Raw genomic sequence first — 20,602 nt, forward strand, 5'->3', positions numbered from 1 at the left:
CTGATACACTGGTCGGGCTGCCCAGACGCCACACCCATAGAAACGGTACTCTCCCAATACCATGGCCCTGTTTAGCTCTAAAATTTTTTTTTCAAACTTTCAACATTCCATCACATTAAATCTTTCGTGTACACACAACTTTTCTAACAGCCCATGCACCGGTTAACCTTACGGACGCAGCCTGCGCCGTCCGTCCCCGATCGCACGGCCCCCGGGACGGCGCGAGGCAAAGCCGTCCCCTTTTCCGTTCGGATAAAGCGCGCGCGTGGGCGTGGGCGTGGCCGCCCGACCGGAGAATACCCCCACGGCGGAGGCGCACGCCAACGGTGGAATCCAAGCCAGAAAATCCCTTTCTTCTCCCGCTCTGCCTCCACCCCCGCATCTCTCTCCCTCCGCCGTGCCGGTTCCCCCTCCCTCCCCCTCCTTCCTTGCGTGCCGCCTCCACTTCCACTGTTCTTCCATCCACCCCACCCCACACCACCTTCTCACACCCGATTATTCTATTCCATTTCGCGAGCGAACCTTTACAGCCACAACCTTGCGGCGGGTGTGAGAGAATCCGCCACATAATTGAAGCGGCTTCGGCTGCAGCGGCATCCGATCAATCATACACCGTGGGGGGAGTTGGGAGCGAGCTTCGCGGCGCGTGGTAGGGCGATGGAGGCGTGCTGCTGCTCGTCGTCGTCGGTGCCGTCCGCGTCCATCCTCGCCACGGGCGCCGGCCTCCGCCGCCGGTTCTCCCCTGCGGGGGCCGGCGGGGGTGGGAGGGCGGTGGCGGTTGCGGCAGGGCGACCGATCCGCGCGTCCGCGGCTCTGCTGGCCGCGCCCGCGCCGCGGCGGCGCGGGGGCGTCGTCGTGAGGGCGGTGTTCGAGCGGTTCACGGAGCGGGCGGTGAAGGCGGTGGTGTTCTCGCAGCGGGAGGCGCGCGGGATGGGGGACGAGACGGTGGCGCCGCACCACCTGCTGCTGGGCCTCGTCGCGGAGGACCGGTCGCCGCTGGGGTTCCTCGCCTCGGGCGTCCGCGTCGAGCGCGCCCGCGAGGCGTGCCGCGCCGCCGTGGGCAAGGAAGGGCTCGCGCAGGCGCCGGTCGGGCTGGCCACGGACGTGCCCTTCTCGGGGGCCAGCAAGCGCGTCTTCGAGGCCGCCGTGGAGTTCTCCAGGAACATGGGATGCAACTTCATCTCGCCGGAGCACATTGCGCTCGGCCTCTTCAACCTGAACGATCCCACCACGAACAACGTCCTTAAGAGGTTTGTGGTGATGTTCTCCTTCCTGTTCCATGTTTTCCCAAAAAAAAAAAAAAGCTTCCATATGATCCGCGATAGTGTGGTCAATGCATCAACCACCTACGACCTTTTCATCGGCCAGTAAACAAAACGATATTTTGGAAGTTTAGAGATGTGTATGCTCACAAACTAGAAAAATGAAGGCATCTTTATATACCATTAGCTAATTCATTAGCCATGCAACCTGAAATGTAAATGAATTTGCACATCAGCAAGCTCACGTTGCAATGGATGTGGACTTCGCTAAGGATTTCCACTTAATAAAGAGAAAAATAAATAATTAGTGTACTTTTGCACATTTAGGGGTGTGCTTGGTCGAGGACGGTTGCTTTAGGAGTTGGGGTTTAATTCCTTAAAATCCTATAAACTTATACAATTCATCCCCGCTTAGTGTAGTTAATACCAATTCTCTGCATTCTCGTTTTGAATACAAATCCCACCACTAAACTTTCATTGATTTTTTTTTCCTTTTACAATGATTGTCATTTTAGCTTAGGAGTAGATTCAAGTCAGCTAGCAAAGCAGGCACTTAACCGAGTCCAAGGGGAGCTTGCAAAGGATGGAAGAGAGCCTGTCGGATTATCTTCTTTTAAAGTGCGTGAGAAATTTACTCCTGGAGGTGGGAAGTCTGCAATTGTCAAATACTCGAATAAAAAGAAAGGTCTGGTTTGACATCACTTTATTGAACTAATAGCTAGTACTATTCTTGATAGCACAGATGTAGAAAGGATGAACTTGCTCTTATTGTTATTTCAGAGAAGAGTGCACTGGCTCTATTTTGTCTAGACTTGACCATGCGAGCCAGTGGAGGATTGATTGATCCTGTTATTGGTCGCAAGGATGAGATTGAAAGAGTAGTTCAGATTATATGCCGCCGCACGAAGAACAATCCAATTCTTTTGGGCGAAGCAGGTGTTGGTAAGACTGCCATTGCTGAGGGTTTGGCCCATAAAATTGCCAATGGAGATGTTCCTATTTTCCTCGTGGTAAGTTTTAGCTACAAGAGATGGATACAATCATGTTGGTTGCATAATTTTGCTTGCTCGATTGTACTTAATACCTGATAATTACCATTCATTGACATGGTTATGTAGGGAAAGCGTATATTATCATTGGATGTTGCTCTACTAATGGCTGGTGCTAAAGAGAGGGGTGAACTGGAAGCCAGAGTTACTAGTTTAATACGTGAAGTGCGCAAAGCAGGTTATCTGACATTCTGACTTGATGCATTACAAGATCCAAAACTTCCGTTCTTGGTCTTCAATCTTCAAAGAGCTCCAAAGTTTCATGCAGGTGATGTTATACTGTTCATTGATGAAGTCCATACTCTTATTGGGTCTGGGATTGCTGGAAGAGGAAGCAAAGGAGCTGGTCTTGATATTGCGAATTTGCTGAAGCCTGCACTGGCTAGAGGAGAATTGCAGGTATATGTCATGAAAAGGCATCCCTCAATCCATGTTGCCCATTTTGTTTCTCAAAACTACTTGATTCTTTTCTGGATTAGCAGCAATTGGTGCCTGGGTTTGCATCATTTTACCTACTGTCTAGGTGAATATCTATTTATCTAGTGGTGTGGAATGGCTAATTTAGTGCAGTTTCCAAACAGAAAATAATAGATAAATATAATTCAATAGGTAATCCCTTAAAAATAAAGGTAAATATGCCATACATGTGTTCCATTATTTGTATCATTGAAGTATTATGAATACCACTCTACCTGCAACCTGTTGACATACAACAATACTTATGCACATCCTATCTATATTCAATTCTTTTTGTTAAAATAAGTTGCAATATATCCAAGTAACACTTGGTGCTAGGGCTTCAGTATTTAACTGACCCTTTCAGTACTGCTACACACACTCTTGATGTCCTTCCATGTGCACTTGAGGGATATTCCTTTGAAGAAGGATGTCTAGTCTCTAAAATGTTCATTAATATCATGGACATGATCTGTATGGACAACACCCGCTGTGAAGTATAATGGATTATTTTTGGTCATCTGCAATTGAGTGCAAAGTGTTCTCTACTATAAAAGGAACCAAGTTGATTTGTCCTTTCCCTATTGTGATGTATTTTTTTCGCAGTGTATTGCATCTACAACTCTGGATGAACACCGATTGCATTTTGATAAGGATAAGGCTTTGGCTCGCCGATTTCAGCCTGTTTTGGTGAATGAGCCTAGCCAGGTAATACAAATTTCAATTTCAGAAATCACTTCTCTTAGGGTTACCTTTCACTTAATCATTATCTCAATCTCTTGAACTCTCTGCTCTTGGGGATACCTTTCACTTGATCATTATTTCAAATCTCTTGAACTCTCTGCTCTTGGGGTTACCTTCCACTTGATCATTATTTCAATTCTCTTGAACTCTCTGCAGGAGGATGCTGTGAAGATATTACTTGGTCTGCGTGAGAAGTATGAGACCTATCACAACTGCAAATACACTTTGGAAAGCATCAATGCAGCAGTTTATTTGTCAGCAAGATATATTGCTGACAGACATCTTCCCGATAAGGCCATTGATCTAATTGATGAAGCTGGCAGTAGAGCTAGGATGGAATCATTTAAAAGGAAGAAGGAGGAACAATGCTCTATTCTCTCAAAATCACCAGATGAGTACTGGCAAGAGATTAGAGCTGTCCAGAACATGCATGAAGTGGTAATAGAAGATTAACAATACTCAATATGCTGTTGCAAAGATTTTTTTTTTGTTGATATGCTGATAGATTTTCAATGAATTAATATTTCATTGCCCACCACTTTTCAGGCACTGACTAACAAGGTAAAATATTCTCTAAATCAGAATGACCAAGAGGATGCTGTTGATATTGAACTCGTGGGTGAGGACAAAACAAGTCCAGCATCTATGCTATCAACTTCAACTGATAAGTAGGTTCTCTTTTGTCATCCAGACTAAACTCCCCATTCTGCAATCTAAGCACATAATATTTACAATACATTTACAATGCAGACCATCTCTGGTTGGATCAGAGGAAATTGCAAGAGTCACATCATTGTGGTCAGGCATACCAGTTCAGCAGTTGACTGCAGATGAAAGAAAGCTTCTAGTAGGACTGGATGATGAACTCAGGAAACGTGTCATAGGTCAAGACGATGCTGTTCTAGCCATATCTAAAGCTGTGAAGAGATCGCGTGTTGGCCTCAATGACCCTGACAGACCTATTGCTACACTAATTTTCTGTGGCCCAACAGGTGTTGGAAAAACTGAGCTCACGAAAGCTCTAGCAGCAAGTTATTTTGGATCTGTGGGTCACTCTTTGCTGGTTATATCCTTCTAATACTATTGAGTTCACAACATATTTTGTTGTTTTGAAAATGTTGCTTCTTTCATTTCACAGGAATCAGCTACTGTTAGGTTAGATATGAGTGAGTATATGGAGCGGCATGCTGTGAGCAAGTTGATAGGCTCTCCTCCAGGATACATGGGATTTGGTGAAGGTGGTACTTTGACTGAAGCAGTCAGGAGAAAACCATTCACTGTGGTGTTGCTTGATGAAATAGAGAAAGCTCATCCTGATATTTTCAATATTCTTCTTCAAATATTCGAAGACGGTCATTTGACTGATTCACAGGTACTAGATATGAGATTTGTGATCTCATATCTGCAAATTATGCTGCATACCTCATGCCTTGTCTATGAAATCGAGCATTTTGAATACTCAATAATATGATTGTCATGCCTCATCATCTTTATGCTAACTCTCAAATGTGAATTGCAGGGCCGGAGGGTTTCCTTCAAGAATACATTAATTGTGATGACATCAAATGTTGGTTCCACATCAATTTCTAATGGAAAGAGGAGCATAGGTTTCCAGACACAAACTGATACTGAAGAAAAGTCATATGCTGCAATGAAATCTTTGGTAATGGAAGAACTGAAGGCATTTTTCCGTCCCGAATTGCTCAATAGAATTGATGAAGTGGTTGTGTTCCACCCTCTTGAGAAAACTCAGGCATGTTGCTTTTATAGATACTGCACTTGCATATTGCCTTGTACTTTTGTTAATACTGTGAGTTTAGAAATGCTACCACTCCATAACGAAAACAAACAAAATATTCATCTTGTTGCGATACCTTTTGCTCACATAGAGTAGAATCGCCCTTATATCCGTTCCTTCTGTTCCCTTGTAGCACGTTGTGCTATAAATTTCTACATGTTCAGGCAACCAACGCAAATGCCTGATGTAAGCCACTGACACTTGCCTGACAATTTGCAGATGCTGGCTATTCTCAATATAATGCTGCAAGAGGTGAAGGGTAGGATTTTAGCCCTTGGGATTGGCCTAGAGGTGTCTGATTCCATGAAGGACCTGATTTCTCAGCATGGGTACGACAAGAGCTACGGTGCACGGCCACTAAGAAGAGCCGTCACTCAGCTGGTTGAGGATGTTATCAGCGAAGCAATTCTGTCTGGTCAGTTCAAGCCTGGTGACACCATAATGATGGACACTGATGCCACGGGCAAACCTTGCTTGAGCCGACTGAATGATCAGACCGTCCAATTATCCGATCCGACACCAACACTTTGAAGGTTCAAACACCCTATGTATATTCGTGATTTACTCATTTATTCTTCCACACCGATAAGCAAGCTTCTTGTGCATGCATAGGTTCCATAGTTCATGTACATAGCCTCCACATGCTGGAATTTCTCCATGCATATAATGTAAATTTGAATCTAACATCAACTGTACATATCATTGAATTTCAAAAGGTACTTGAACCATTTACATGATTAGATGGTCCAATACGCATCCATTTGCTGCTGTGTCCATCTAGTTGATTTACGCATCACTGGAAGTGGACTTGGGTTCTGAAGGTTTTCAACCTTCACATTACCTGGGAACTGCATTACTCCATTCAGTCTACAGTAATACGAAAAGACCATCTTGGCCAAGCAGCTTTAGTTCTCTTAAAGAACTTACCTCTGAAGAAATTGCAAGATACACTCCACACACCGGGATAACTTGGAAAAGGCCCAATAGATTATTAACTTATAACATACACAACTTATGGAAAGTGTTCTATCTTGACTTGCCCAATTGGAAATATCAACCACTCAGCATAAGATTCAACCGTTCAAAACTAAAAACAGGAAGCTAGTAATTCGAGGGTAACTTCAGTGCATATCATCCATCTAAATTTATCATAGTTTGATGACTACAAAAACGTCTATGAGCTATCTTTTCCAATCACACTTCTGCCTAAAGAGCTCATCCTTGAAATAGCTAGATTGTACTTCCAAGAACACGATTTTATGCAACTTGAGGAAAAGCTGGTGCCAACAGGCTGTGGCAATCGATTTAAGTTGATTTCGTTAACTCAGGGTCTCTGCAAAAGTCGTGTGACGAAAATTATATCAGATCAATGAAACTAAATGCTACATACCAGAAATTTGTACAACTGTTCCAAACCTTTGAATGTGATCAAGGATGAGAAGTCTGGGACCAGGGGGGATCTTCACATCTCTAAGTGCACTGGATCAATATAAACATAGAATTTTATTATTGGTAAGGACAACTTTTTGGCATATAGAATTTTATTATTGGTAAGGACAATTTTTTGGCATATCAATATATTTTTAAAATACTTATGTTTTTTCATCTACTGTAGGAAATAAATTGAATAAAAAATATATATACCTGTCATTGAGTAGGGGCAATGTTTGATCAGTAAGAAGACCCTTCTTGAAATTCTTCTCATAGTTCTGAAGCCCTAATTGTTTCAACATATTTCTCCCACGGGAATAGTATATATCTTCACTCGGTGGCTGCGAAAATTTCTGACCAATCTACAAAATAGATTTGTAGGCAAAAAGAATTACAACTGATATCAAATTTATCGCTAAAAAGGATAGTACCAATGGGCCCTAAATCCTAATCCACTGACAGGACATCAAACAAAAATATCAACTAGTTGCAATGCACATGTCTAATGTCAAGTACTAATGAAATTGGTACTCGCATCCAGTACTAAAATCTTGAGATAATTCAAGTTGTATAAAAATGGCTTTCATTAGAAAGAGAAACATTGAAATTCTTACCATGAAAAAACCACCTTGAAATACTGCAAAAGCTACACCAGTTGTAATTGCATTAGCAACTGGATTTGGAGACCCCATTCCACTCACAATGGAGAATAAAGCGCCAGAACCAAACGCTGCTGCCATGCTATCGAAATGAGCACTTGTCAATCACGCAGGTGAAAAAAAAAATCAAGTAATCAACACGATTTATATAGATAGTCAATAATCAGCCTTCCAAACTTGTAATATACCCTTCTGGTGATAGAGTCGGCATTTCTTTTTCGGTTTTCAGCACTAATTTATAAATTAGTTTCTTAACTAGTAAAGCATTTAAAGTTTATCATAAGACCCGTAGATGCTTTTGTTATGTTTCTATCTTGAGTTTGTTGAAGATTACAAAATGTACTCGCACCAGTGAGTCAAGTCTTGCTCATTTTGATTTAAGCAGTATAATTTCTTAGGTAGATTTTTCATAAAAACACAGACACGTGGCTTTCAGGTTTCTTACATCTAATATTAGTCGAGTCATGAGTGGCTTACACCAATATTAATTTGACAAAAGAAAAAATCTTAGAAACTCAAACTAGTAGTTATATCGACAACTGGTAAGCAACTCACATGTGGGAAAGAAAGAAAGGGAATATAGTATATATGAACAGAATAAGATGCATTCGTGCAATAAGTGTACTGGCTTTGCTGCTACTATCGAGTATTTACATGACAGTAAAATAGAACTTGTGAACCCTCACCTGCCCTGGACATCCTCCACTCCTCTTATCCTTCTCATAACACAAGATATTCCTGCATTAGCACCAGTCATGACGGCAAAGTTTCGGGCTTGCACCAGTGGTCCACCTGCCAAAGCCTGAAATACACACAAAAAAAAGATCCCGTTATTCTGATTGCTTAGAGGAGAACACAGAATGGTTCCTTTGCAGTTCTTTACATCAAGGATACTGATATAGTGCGACCTTTTAGCTCTACACAGACAATCTTGAGGAACAATAAAGACTATTGCACCAGTAAAACAAATCAAAGCAGAGTGTTTGCTTTCTTAAAATGCTACCACATGCATACAAAAAGCACCCATCTTCCTTTTCTTTAATAAAGTTTGCTTCCTTCGGGAATTGCATCATTATTCTCAAATTTGAACAAAAGAACCCCGACATTGTCGATGCATACCAGATAACCAGTTACCGTCGGTGCTTTATCAAGAAATGTTTGGTCGCTTTATATTCTACTATAATCCTCAACAAGCATCCAAGAAATATTAAATTTGTTTACTGCGCCCCTATTATTCCTATTATTATTGAGTATACTGTATAACTACGAGATGTATAGTATAGGAAGAAGACGAGACCTGCGCCTGCTTGAAGGAGGCGAGGGCGTTGGGGTCGGCCCCGGGCGGCGGCTGCGGCACGGGGAACGGCGACCCGCCGTCCGGCGCGAGCGTGCCCATCAGCCCGCCGAGGGCGCCGCCCTGCACGGCCCCGACGGCGGTGGCGACGGCGGCCTCGACGTGCGTGGGCTGCTTCGCCAGCCACGCCCGCAGGCCGGCCTCCAGGGTCTTGACGCGGTCGGTCAGCTCCGCGAGCGGGTTGGCCCCGCCCCGCGCCGCCGCCTGCGCCGACGCCATCACCACCAGCGGCCGCCTCTTCTGCTGCCCCATCCCTTCCATCTCGCCGCCCGCGCCCGCGCCCGCGCCCGCGCTCGCCTCGACGACGAGAGGGATTGGAGGTGGGGTTGGGGGGGCGGGGAGAAATGGGAAAAGATAGCTGTTGGGTTGCGGGGCGGCTGGTTTATCCCCTCGGATGCTCCGCTCGGCGCTCGCTATAAACCCTCCGCGGCGTCGATGAATTTTCCTCGCGACCAGCTCACTTCTACCCACCCGCCTCTCGTGGATCACATGGGCCGGTTCTTCTGGGCTGGGGGGTGGCACGTTTCTGGGCTGTGTGTTCATACTGGCCTGTGTTGATCTGCTCCTGGACTCCAGGGAAGTAGGGGATCGGCGTCCTTTGCAGGAATAAGTCTACTTTTCCTCCCTCATCTTATGCCCCTGGTTGAATCGCATCCCTCGGCTGCAAAACCAGGTATAACACCTCCCCCATCTTCAAAAACCGGTGCAAATAGAATCCCCCGGTGGTTTTAATAGCGGTTTCATCCTACGTGGCACTTATGTAGCGGGTTGACTTGGTTTTCATCTTACATGGCATCAACGTGGCGCTTACGTGGCATTAAATTTTTTAAAAAAACAAAACGGGACCCAAATGTCATTGAGTAAAACAATAAAAGTAAATATTGGGCCCACGTGTTAGTTCATCTTTCTCTTTCCGCTTCTTAGCCACATGTCTCCGTAGGGGTGAAAACGGATTGGATAATATCCGATCCGATCCGCTTCGAATCCGTCCGAAACGAGGATATGGTATGGGCTTTTCGAAATCCGGGGATACGGATGCGGATATGGTATCTCTAAAATCCGACATTATGTGATAAGCCGTTTGCCGGATAATCCGAGATTATCAACATATATAACCACTCTATCTATTCTATATAACATAAGTTGGTACATCCAATACCCTAATTCATTAATTAACATAGATTTTTTAGTCTAAGGCTTTTATCGTCTCATGTCACACTCACGTAGCTATATTTTTTATATTATGGACATCATGTATTTATGTTGTTTAGCACTTAATCATATACTTATTACGATGGGTTATTTATGGATTATTGTATTATTGTTCCTGAGATTGCTAACTCGATTTTGCATTGATTGCATATACACGTAACATCCGATAAATTTAATCCATTTTCGAACCGATTCCGCACTATTTCTGACATCCGAAACAATCCGCTCCGCATCCGTATCCGTACACTATCCGTACCCGCTCCGAATCGGCTTAAAAATTATGGTTTAGGATATGGTATGACCATTATCTGTCCGAATCCGCTCCGTTTTCATCCCTATGTCTCCGCGAGTGATAGGGGATGGATGCCGTCATGCCGGCGAGGGAGCGCTCGGCGGCGAGCGGCGGTGTATGGCAGCAGTGGCGGCTGTGGGACGGAGAGCAACAACGCGAAGGCGAAGACGAGGTGCGCGAAAGTGGAAGTGGGCTGTGCGCCGCGGAAGTGGGATCTGCGTTCATCACCACCGCCATCTACTATGCCGGTGGCGTCGGGGGCAGGAGCCCCTTCTTCCCTCATCCACCTCGCTTGCCCCCGCCCCTCCCCTGCCGCCGCTCCTCATCTCTGGGACAATCCTGTACCGGTGCGGAAGAGGAGCCCATGACGTTGGCGACCCCGGTGGAGCCATGGAGGACGACGAGAAGGAGGCGCCGGCGCGCGCGACCGCGACTGCCGGGTGCACGGGCGGAGGCAGAGCTTGTGCAGCGCCGGAGCCTAGAGCCTGGAGGAGGCCATCGGCTTCCGCCAGGAGACGCAGATGGACCTCGTCACCTCGCTCCAGCGCCTCATACCGACCTCGTCCCCTCCCTCGACCGCTCTCGCTGCATCATCGCCTGACCGCCCCTTTGCTCCCATCCCGAACCCCGACGCCGGCCACGGCAAGAGCCCCGCCGCCTCAAGACCCACCACCGCCGCTCTCTCCGAGACCAAGTGCGCTCCACCCGCTGTAAGACCTCGCCCTGATCCTCCCCTGCCTCTGTCGCTGCTACCCCCGGCGGCCTCGACGTTGTGCGCACCATGGTCGTCGTGTGCCTCCTGGAGCTCGTCCCCTTCGCCGAGATCAACACCGCACCACTCGCGCGTCGCCTGCAACGGAGAGCTCATTCGCCAGCGAGGTCTAGCGGACTGCTCTCGCTGACCTAGTCGTCGAACTCGGTGGCTTGGCCGCCTCCATTGTAGTCCTCGTCCTCTGGCGGACTTCGCCTCGCCATCGCTGCCGCCATCCACCGGTCACTACCAATTGCTATCCACCTGAAGAGAGAGAAAAGGAAGAGGGAGGAGAAAGGGTAGCTGACACGTGGGCCCAAAATTTTTTGTATTGTTTTACGCACTTACATGTGGGTCCATTTAGATTTGTTTTTATTTTAGTGCCATGCATGCGCCACGTCGATTCCACGTAGGATAAAGACCAAGTCAATCCGCCACGTAGTCCGAAACCACCGGGGGAGTCGATTTGCAACAGTTTTAGAAGTTGGGGGATGAGTTATACCCGATTTTATGGTTGAGAAATGCAATTCAACTAGAGGCATGAGTTGTGGGAATCAAAATAGACTTATTTCCTCCTTTGCATGTTGTTTTGGATACGCTGGGCTGGCTTACGGGGCAGCTTTAACGGGTGCGGTTTATAAGCCGAAGACACGTTAAAAACGAAAAGTAATTTTAGTGTAGGATTTTATAATTTTTTAAATCATAATACAAACACAAGCGCTTATATAAATATATTCATACTCACCTCTATAAACTCATACACGTACAAATGTCCTATTGATGTGAGCACATTTGAAAAGACCTGCATATCTAGAGATTCACGAAATCACTATAGACGTCTTGTTACCGATTGGTATGTTTCATACCACTGAAAGAATAATTAAGTATATTTGTAATTATATCGTCTAAAAACATTGTTGATAAATAAAAGGTAATGAAAGAAAAATACTTGATCGAATTAATTATGTTCTGGTATGCACAACAGCTGTGAAGTACTTTGAGATACTAGAATTCAAATTTTAATAGATAATATAGGGTTGTTTATTTTGAAATGGAGCGGAGGTAGTGCCCACGCAGGTACATTTTTAGTAACAATTCAGTGAGGTTAACTGATTTATCATTAGTCCTCTATATATTATCATGTGTTGGGGAACAGTACATATACTGGTAATATATGGGTTTGGGATGCAACTGCTACGTGTGTAGTCGTTTTTTCAAACATATTTTATATAGTAATAATCAAAGAAAAGTTACTTTTGTTCTTGAATTTAAAATTGTCTGGGCCAGCTCAAACAAATAAGGGCCAATGGTCCAATTATAATTAGATATGCATATCTTCAACAATTAGGTCTCTTTATCCAATTGTACAGCGATACTTGGAGAGTTCGTAGGTACCGTTGGAATGAATTGTCCGTCTTTCCCTATCAGCTTAAGCTTTTGGGTTGAACTGGTCAGTACATGCAACTTAATATGGTATCAGAGCCAGAGGTCTCGAGTTCGAATTCTGGCTGGCGCGTAATTAAATAAAATAATTGCAACTTGCGTGAAGGGGAGTGTTGGAGTGTATAAAGTGAATTGCCCACCTTTCCCTATCAGCTTAGGATTTTAGGTGCAACTGGCTGGTGCATGCAACTTAATAGGTACGAATTTTTTCAACTTAGGTTGCGTTCTTTACCTCCGGTACGATTTTTTTCAACTTAGGTTGCGTTCTTTACCTCCGGTACGAATTGGATCTGGATTTTTCAACTTAGGCTGCATTCTTTACCTCCGGTTCCCAACTTCCCTCCCTCGTTTTCCGCGTGCACGCTTTTCAAACTGCTAAAAAATGTGTTTTTTGAAAAAAAAATTATATACAAAAATTGCTTAAAAAATCATATTAATCTATTTTTTTAAAAAAATAGCAAATACTTAATTAATCACGTGCTAATCGTGGCTCTGTTTTCCGTGCTAGGGACTCCCGAACACAGCCTAGTACTTTTGAAAAAACTTATTCTATAAATAGATCCAGAAAACTTATTATATAAATGGATTCTTTTCGTGGTGTCAACGTCGTTGGCGCCGTGGTACAATATGACGGCGCCAATCTCTCTCACCTCTCGGTGAAAGTTAAGTCGCTAATATGAAGAGGGACCATGGCAAACAAATTAAATGGACCTATTTGTAGCAGAAAATGACCTATTTGTAATAAAAAAAATATTTACAAATAGGTCTTTAATGTCAATGACACTGACATCGAGGACCTATTTGTAAATATTTTTAATTACAACTAGTCAACTAGATATTTTTTTTATTATAAGTAGGTTAGTTTTTTTAAAAAATACAAATTGATCCTCGGCGATCGATGAAAATGAGCTAAGTGTTAAAAACTCAGGAAAATCATACCTAAAAGTTTTGTAAATTCTTGAAAAAAAATGAGAGATATGTGTATATATGAAATACATTCTCACCAAACTCCAAGCCCAAACTCAACTTCATTCGAGAGAAGCAAAAATAGCAAATTTCAGATAAATAGTGTCATCTTACTATTCAACCAATTTTTCTTGTTTTGTTACTCCCAAATAAAGTTGAGTTTGAACTTAAAATTTGGTGAGAATATATTTCATATATACACCTATTTTAATTATTTTTATAAATTTACAAAACTTTTAGGTATGATTTTTATAAGTTTCTAACACTTAACATGTTTTCATCGTATACATTCTCATGAAGTTAGTGTTTTACTCAACCGAATTTCTCGAACGAACACACCGTGGGTAGTGCGGTCTGAAATCTGGAGGTTGCAATTTGACCATACATATTATAGCTTTTTCCATTTCTTGTTTAATTACCATACTAGTATAACGTAACTTAACCCAAAATACTACGAGGGCTGCTAGAGAACGGGATACTTTATATAGGTTAGCGTATCAGCTTCCTCCCCGTAAGTCTAGCATTATCCCCCTCCCCCAACTTCCATGTGCTCGCACCCCCCACGCCTTGAGCTAGTGCCGGTAGTGTCGTAGGCAACGATACTGGTCACAACAGCAAGGAACGAGAGTTGAGCCGAGGGGAAGGGAAAAGAGGAGAGGAAGCGTTGATAGTTGATACTTTGCAGGTGCCAGCCCTAGCCTTGATACCTAAGTACCAGGACTGATACGTGTGAGTACCAACCATGATACCTACGGGTACCAGGTTTGACACCTAACCATGATACCCAGGTAGCAGGTAGCAGGTCTGATACCTACGGGTACCAGGTCTAACACCTAACCATGATACCCAGGTACCAAGCCTGATACCTACAGGTATCAGGCCTGATACCTAGTTATCAATCGTGATATTCATAGGTACCAGGCATGATACGGGGTACCGGTCCGCGATACCACAGGTATCAGGCATGATACCTACGAGTACCGGCTGCTGATGATACATTGTAGACATACCTGCACACAATCGGGCGAGGAGCATGATGGCTCACCATCACGTTGCCCCTTCATCACCATCAACAACGCACGTTGAAGGAGGAGGCTGAGGAGCACACGTTGGGCCTCATCCTCCCAGTTCCTGATAACCTTGCTTCTTCCAAGTCGCCCCCGCCGCCATGAGAGCTAGATCCAGTGGGTGCCACCATGCCTCAAAAGCATGAGACGGAGGAGGTGGCCATGAGACAGAGGAGGCCATGAGATTGGTGTTGCCCACTCGCTCTAGATCTAGCAGTGAGGAGGGCATAGTACTCTAGATTTATTTTTAGGGCCGCTCTATCATCAGAGTGGGATCTGGAAGAGAGAAAAAAAAAAGAGTGGGATTGGATAAGAGTAAAACGTTATCCACTTATCCCGTGTCTACGGGATACTGTACAGTAGATTTTCTGAAATACTACGGCCAAACAACATCAATTGGCATGTGATGTAGGTAGGTGACATGTGGCCGCATTAATTGGTCACACACGACGACATGAGAGTACTAGTACGAGACAGAAGTCTGGTGCAGGCTGCAGCCGCCAGCCGGCAACCAACCAAGGAGTGTAAAGTTTTGACGTCTCACATCAGTTATTATATAGGGTGTCATATGGAGTGTTCGGGCATTAATAAAAAAATTAGTTACATAATCCGTCAGTAAACCACGAGAAATTTATTAAGCCTAATTAATCTGCCACTAGCAAATGTTTACTGTAGCACCACATTATCAAATTATGGAGCAATCAGGCTTAAAAGATTCGTCTCGCAAATTAGTCTCAATCTGTGCAATTAGTTGTTTTTAGCCTATATTTAATACTTTATACAGGTGTTCAAACGTTTGATGTGGCAAGGTGAAAAATTTTGGGGTGAGATCTAAACAGGCCCGAACTCAGTCGATCGTACTCCCTCCGTCCCATAAAAAACGAATCTAACACCGAATGGGACATATCCTACTACTACGAATCTGGACTTAGTACTAGGATATATGTCCATATTCATAGTAATAGAATGTGTCACATCTGGTACTAGGTTGGTTTTTATAGGACGGAGAGAGTACACGTTTATTTAAGAAAACAATATTCCTTCCATCCTATAAAAACGAATCTAGGACTAGATATGACATATTCTAGTACTATGAATCTGGATATATGTATATCCTAATTCGTAGTATTATGATGTGTCATATCTAGTAATAGGTTGGTTTTTTGGGACGTGGGGAGTATTCTCGCCGTCCCATAATAAACGTATATATAAATTTTCGTGTTCAATTTTAATCGTCCATCCTTTTACAATTTATTTTTTAAAAAAATTAAAAACATAAGTCAAACATAAACTGTGACAGCGTCGATCGTGACACAAGCCTAACGTGACAGCGTCGATCGATCTTTGTCAATGCATGGCCAGCCGATCGATCGTCTCAGTCCTTGAAGATGCCAAAGGACGGGTTGACGATGGAGCAGCCGCCGTCGATGAGCAGGTTGTGGCCGCTGACGTAGCGCGCGTCGTCGCTGGCGAGGAACAGCACGGCGGCGGCGATGTCCTCCACGCGGAGGCGCACGCCCTTGAGGTTGGCCACGGCCTCCATGGCGGCCTCGAACGCCTCCCCCTCCAGGCCCACGTACCCCGTGGCCAGCGGCGTCGCCGCCGCGGCGGGCGACACGCAGTTGACGCGGATCCCGTGGCGGCCCAGCTCCGCCGCCGCGTTCTCCGTCAGCCCCACCAGCGCGCGCTTGGCGCACGTGTACGCGTGCGACGCCGTGCCGGCCACCGCCGACGCGAGGCTCGCCGTCCCGATGATGCACCCGCCGCGCCCCGCGGCCACCATCACCCGCGCCGCGTGCTTCGTGCCCAGGAACGGGCCCGTCAGGTTCACGGCCAGCACGCGGTCAAAGTCGGCCTTGGTGCTGTCCAGGATGCTGTGGCACGCCGCGCCGCCGATCCCGGCGTTGTTGAACATGACGTCCAGCTTCCCGTACCTCGCCACGGCGTGGTCCACCGCGGCCGCGACGTCGTCCTCGCTCGTCACGTTGCACCGCACGTAGCTGGCGGTGGCGCTCCCGAGCTCGGCGCACAGCCGCGCCCCCGCCTCGTCCTGGATGTCGGCGACCACGACTTGCGCCCCGTGCTTCACGAACAGCCGCGCCGTGCACTCCCCGATGCCGCTCGCGCCGCCGGTGATCAGCGCCACCTTGCCCACCAACCTACACCAACGTACACACGATAACATGGCAGAGTTACGTGTAAGATCACCGACAAGCTCATGCATCGCACACAACACGCGGGAAAAAAAATTAAACCGTTGTGATCTCACTTTCTTGCAGACTCATGAACGTCGCCGTAGCTGCTACCCGCCATGGCCACCGCGAGATGAGAAATCGTTAGCTCTCTCGATCTGCGACTCTCTGAGTAAGTTAGTTTGGCCTGAGACTTGATCTCTTTTATAGTAGTAGAGCCGGCTACTGATCAGCTAGTTTACACAACTACGGAAAATTGTGTGGTTTGGCATCTCCAACAGACAGATTCCCAGCGGAAGATGACACGGCGCATCGGCGCCGGCTTGGACCTTGTGGTGGAGGCTGACAGTGCGAGTATATGATTTTGCTTAGTAGTTGACGGAATGTAGGAGCTGTTTAGATTTAGATTTAGCCAAAACTGGCCGCCCCACGTCGTCGCTAGCGGCGTGTGCCATTTTTTTTTAAGAGGGTAGCTATACGGGATCTTGTTGCTACATGATACTGATTCATCCCTTTCTTTTTTTTTTATAGGTGAGATTCCACATGGTGAATATGTGCTCCCTTCCGGTACCTGGTACCACGTACTATAATCGCGATATCTATCTGATTCCTTTTAACTCCTTTCCTTTCTTCTGTATAGGTAAGATTTCACGTGGTGAAGATGTGCTCCCTCCTAGTACCTGATACCATATACCATAGGCGCGATACCTATCCGATTTCTCCTTGGTATCGCGCGTGCGATACCTCATCGCTGGCACCGCTCCTCTGCAGTCGGAGCAGCACAACACAGGCTGGTACATGATACCTGATACCTGATACCTAGTACCTGGTACCTAGTACCTGATATCTAGTAACTAGTATCTAGTACCTGATGCCTAGTAACTAGTACCTGATACCTAGTATCTGATACCTGATACCAGTATGGCACTAGCTGCATGGTGTGTAGTACCTGGTACCTGTGGAATTGGAGAGATTCACAAGGATGGGACAGGGGAATCGATACTATCCATATAAGTCAGAAAAAAAATCAGCAAAGAAAATCATCAATCAAAAAGAGAGAAAAACACACATGAGAAAGGGATGCAAGCGGCGGTGAAGCATTGCCAGCTGGGGGAGGGGATGGAGGAATCAGCCAGAGTGGAATGGAGTGCAGGAATTGAAGAAATGGATGCGAGTGGCGGAGCAGCACCGCCGGCATGGGGAGGCAGATGGACGGAGGGGGGCGGTGGCGCGAGAGCTCGCACGTTGATTTGGCACCACGCTGCGCGTTCCTGAGCCAGCGGGAGTAGCTCCGCGCGGCGCCAGCGAAGAAGAGCGGGCCGAGCGTCCTCTATGCTCAACGCGCCACCCCGCGCAGTTAGCCGCTGTTGTCGTCTCTGTGCTCTTGAGGTTGGTAGTCACACAGAGGAGGAAAGATGGAAGGGGAAGAGAAAAAAAAAAAGAGGATAAGATACTAGATATTTAGTGATAGCAGTTATCCGCGTGTACGAAATAGTGTTGAGTAGTTTTTCTTTTTTTTTTATTAAGGGCGGATGCATTACGGTGATAATCGGATTGGGTATAGCAGCCTTCGTTTTCTTTTCGATGTCAAACAAGTCGGCGAGGCCATTTTGGCCAACGCGTGGGTGGAGGTACGCGCGCGCATGTCGAGCTACAGCACGTAGGGGACGTACGCTTTCCAAAAATTGTCACGTGTAACAGTGCGAGAACCTCTTTTTTCTGTGTCAGGTCCCTTTATTTTTTAGTGAAATGCACACGGAAGCTGAATAGTAATAAGCTATTAGAGGAATAATGGGGTTGGCTACCTACGAATGGGTTTGTACTAACGATGTTTCAAACTCGACAAATGCGGATGTAGTATGCAAATGAAAAACGGAATAGGCCATAAAGTCCAGCTGGCACGCTCTCCTCCCCCGCGCGGCAATTTTTTTCGTTTTCTTTTTTTTTTGCAGTTTTTTTTGCTTTCTTTACTCTCTTCTTTTTTTTTTCTCGATTTTCTTTTTTTCTTTTTTCGATTATCTTTTAATACTAGTAATCTGCCCGTGCTACGCTACGGCGACATTCAGAAATACAAATTAAGATCGATGGATATAGTTATTATGTTGTTAATTAAATTGCCACATGCATAAAATAACATAATTATATGCACGAACACGTACATGGTCTTCATCAATGGCGGCACCCACTGTTTGATGAATTTTTGTACTATAAAATTCACAGAAAAAATAATAAATCATTAGGCATCAAGTTCATATGCAAATGCTATTTACAGCTCAATTTTAGTAAATACATGTGAGGGGTGTCTTTATGACGTGTGGCCTAAAAATCCAATTATCACACGATATCCGAATATAATCAATATTGGACTCGTTTTGTTGTATATATCAAATAGAAAATGATGGTTCGAATAGAATTTAAGTTTGATGCACAATTGAAGAGATATACGCTAGTAAAAGAGAAGAGATCAACTAGTGCTAGTGCTAGCAGTCGTTAATTGGTTTGCTGCCACTCGTAAATTATCTCCAGAAGAAACAATTCGATCAACTCATATAAAGTGTGGGGCCCACCGTCATTTAGACATGTTGATCAAGGATTATCTCTATCACGTGCACTCAGATTTTATCCACGGCAAAGCAAGGCTCTATCTGCAGCAGTGCGGGAGAAGAGATCAGCGCGTTAAACTACCAACTTGCGCAGGAGGTTCGGAAGAGATTAGGCAGGTTGGTTACCATCGCTGTTGCCTATATAAGCGTTGACCCCCAGGACGCCAGCAAGGATGATGGGGACGGAGAAGGGAAAAGATACACAGTGACGAGAAAAATAGAGCGACTCGCTCCTGAAGAAACCACAGCAATCCATCTGCCGGCGGTGCTATTAGAAGATTAAATCTCGCCGACGGTTCGCGAGCAGGCGTGTCATGAAATGAAGATTAAACATCTCTCGTCATTAAGCCAATGTCGCAGGTGGAGATGATCGTGGTAGATGATATGTATGATGAATAAATTTTACCAACCCTGATGGTAAACCGGCCGTTCTTATGGATGATCGGAGTACCTCTTTTCTCCTCAATAATTAAAGTGCTCTGGAAATCAAACCACATTTGCTTTCTCGAAACATAAACTTGGGTATGTCTAATCTGAGGATTGGACTATCCTCATATTATTTATAATCAAAACACATGTTTTTATGGTGCACATGCCGGGAGCGAGCCTCAAATTATAAAACAAAGGAGGAGTGGAGATAAAAAATATAACATCGATGCTATGTTCGTGACCGACGAGGCCGAGCGATGTATTGGCTAAAGCTGAAAAATGCTATGGCCACCACATATGTGACGAAACTATGGCCGAGCGCCGACAAATTATAAAATAAAAGAGATTAAATTTCATCGTCGGCAATTCGCGATGAGATTAACCATTGCCAGCGATGATTGCGCCGGCGTTCATCATCAAGTCGATCCGTGTGTGCTGCAGGCGTGATGAAACATCAGAGGAGCCGATCAAAATCTTCATATGCTATTTATCATCAACAACACAATGAGGCCGTAGTGCTGCGCTGTTGCACGGCCCGGTTAACAGAAAAGTAAAGAGAAGCATATACGAATATATCGTGGATGCGTTGTGAACTTGTAGCCATGGATATATAAGTATCCCAGCGGCACATACACACGCACACGTCATCTTTATTAAGTGATTAATATAGGGTGCAAATAAATACAAGGCGAGCCTGACCCTCGTAAGGGTTGGAGCGTCTAAATTATTAATATCAAATATTGGATGAGATATTTATTTGTATAAACTTGGAATGAGTTTAAGTCTTATTGGCATCATACCAACCATGATTTATACATATTTATATTCATGCCAGAAGAGTTACATATTTGCCTCATGCATGTCATGTACGGGAGCAATTCTTTTCCTCTCCAA

General features: G+C 45.0%; 3 protein-coding genes across 4 annotated transcripts; 1 reads left to right on the forward strand and 2 right to left on the reverse strand.

Annotated features, from left to right (window-relative positions):
• Nucleotides 1-297: 297 nt before the first annotated feature.
• LOC127770697 (chaperone protein ClpD2, chloroplastic) lies at nt 298-6,070 on the forward strand. Of its 2 annotated transcripts, none has more exons than XM_052296509.1 (12): nt 298-1,250; nt 1,778-1,947; nt 2,043-2,272; nt 2,381-2,489; nt 2,580-2,710; nt 3,374-3,475; nt 3,668-3,949; nt 4,058-4,179; nt 4,262-4,556; nt 4,650-4,883; nt 5,031-5,264; nt 5,529-6,070. In XM_052296509.1, exons 1-12 carry the CDS (start codon nt 658-660, stop codon nt 5,838-5,840), a joined length of 2,814 nt encoding a protein of 937 aa, XP_052152469.1. In that variant the 5' UTR covers nt 298-657; the 3' UTR covers nt 5,841-6,070. The 2 variants fall into 2 exon arrangements, with proteins under 2 accessions (XP_052152469.1, XP_052152470.1); XM_052296510.1 differs by having other exon boundaries at nt 4,094-4,179.
• A 204-nt stretch (nt 6,071-6,274) lies between these two features.
• LOC127770698 (chloroplastic import inner membrane translocase subunit HP30-2-like) lies at nt 6,275-9,119 on the reverse strand. Its single transcript, XM_052296511.1, has 6 exons — nt 8,697-9,119; nt 8,086-8,201; nt 7,355-7,481; nt 6,954-7,102; nt 6,726-6,788; nt 6,275-6,642 (listed from the first exon to the last, which is right to left on the reverse strand). Exons 1-6 carry the CDS (start codon nt 9,012-9,014, stop codon nt 6,615-6,617), a joined length of 801 nt encoding a protein of 266 aa, XP_052152471.1. The 5' UTR covers nt 9,015-9,119; the 3' UTR covers nt 6,275-6,614.
• Nucleotides 9,120-15,689: 6,570 nt separating this feature from the next.
• LOC127770047 (momilactone A synthase-like) lies at nt 15,690-17,159 on the reverse strand. The gene is made up of 2 exons (XM_052295712.1): nt 16,754-17,159; nt 15,690-16,643 (listed from the first exon to the last, which is right to left on the reverse strand). Exons 1-2 carry the CDS (start codon nt 16,795-16,797, stop codon nt 15,860-15,862), a joined length of 828 nt encoding a protein of 275 aa, XP_052151672.1. The 5' UTR covers nt 16,798-17,159; the 3' UTR covers nt 15,690-15,859.
• Nucleotides 17,160-20,602: the final 3,443 nt, after the last annotated feature.

The sequence above is a fragment of the Oryza glaberrima genome, chromosome 4 (genome assembly GCF_000147395.1).
Source record: "Oryza glaberrima chromosome 4, OglaRS2, whole genome shotgun sequence".
Classification (NCBI taxonomy): domain Eukaryota; kingdom Viridiplantae; phylum Streptophyta; class Magnoliopsida; order Poales; family Poaceae; genus Oryza; species Oryza glaberrima.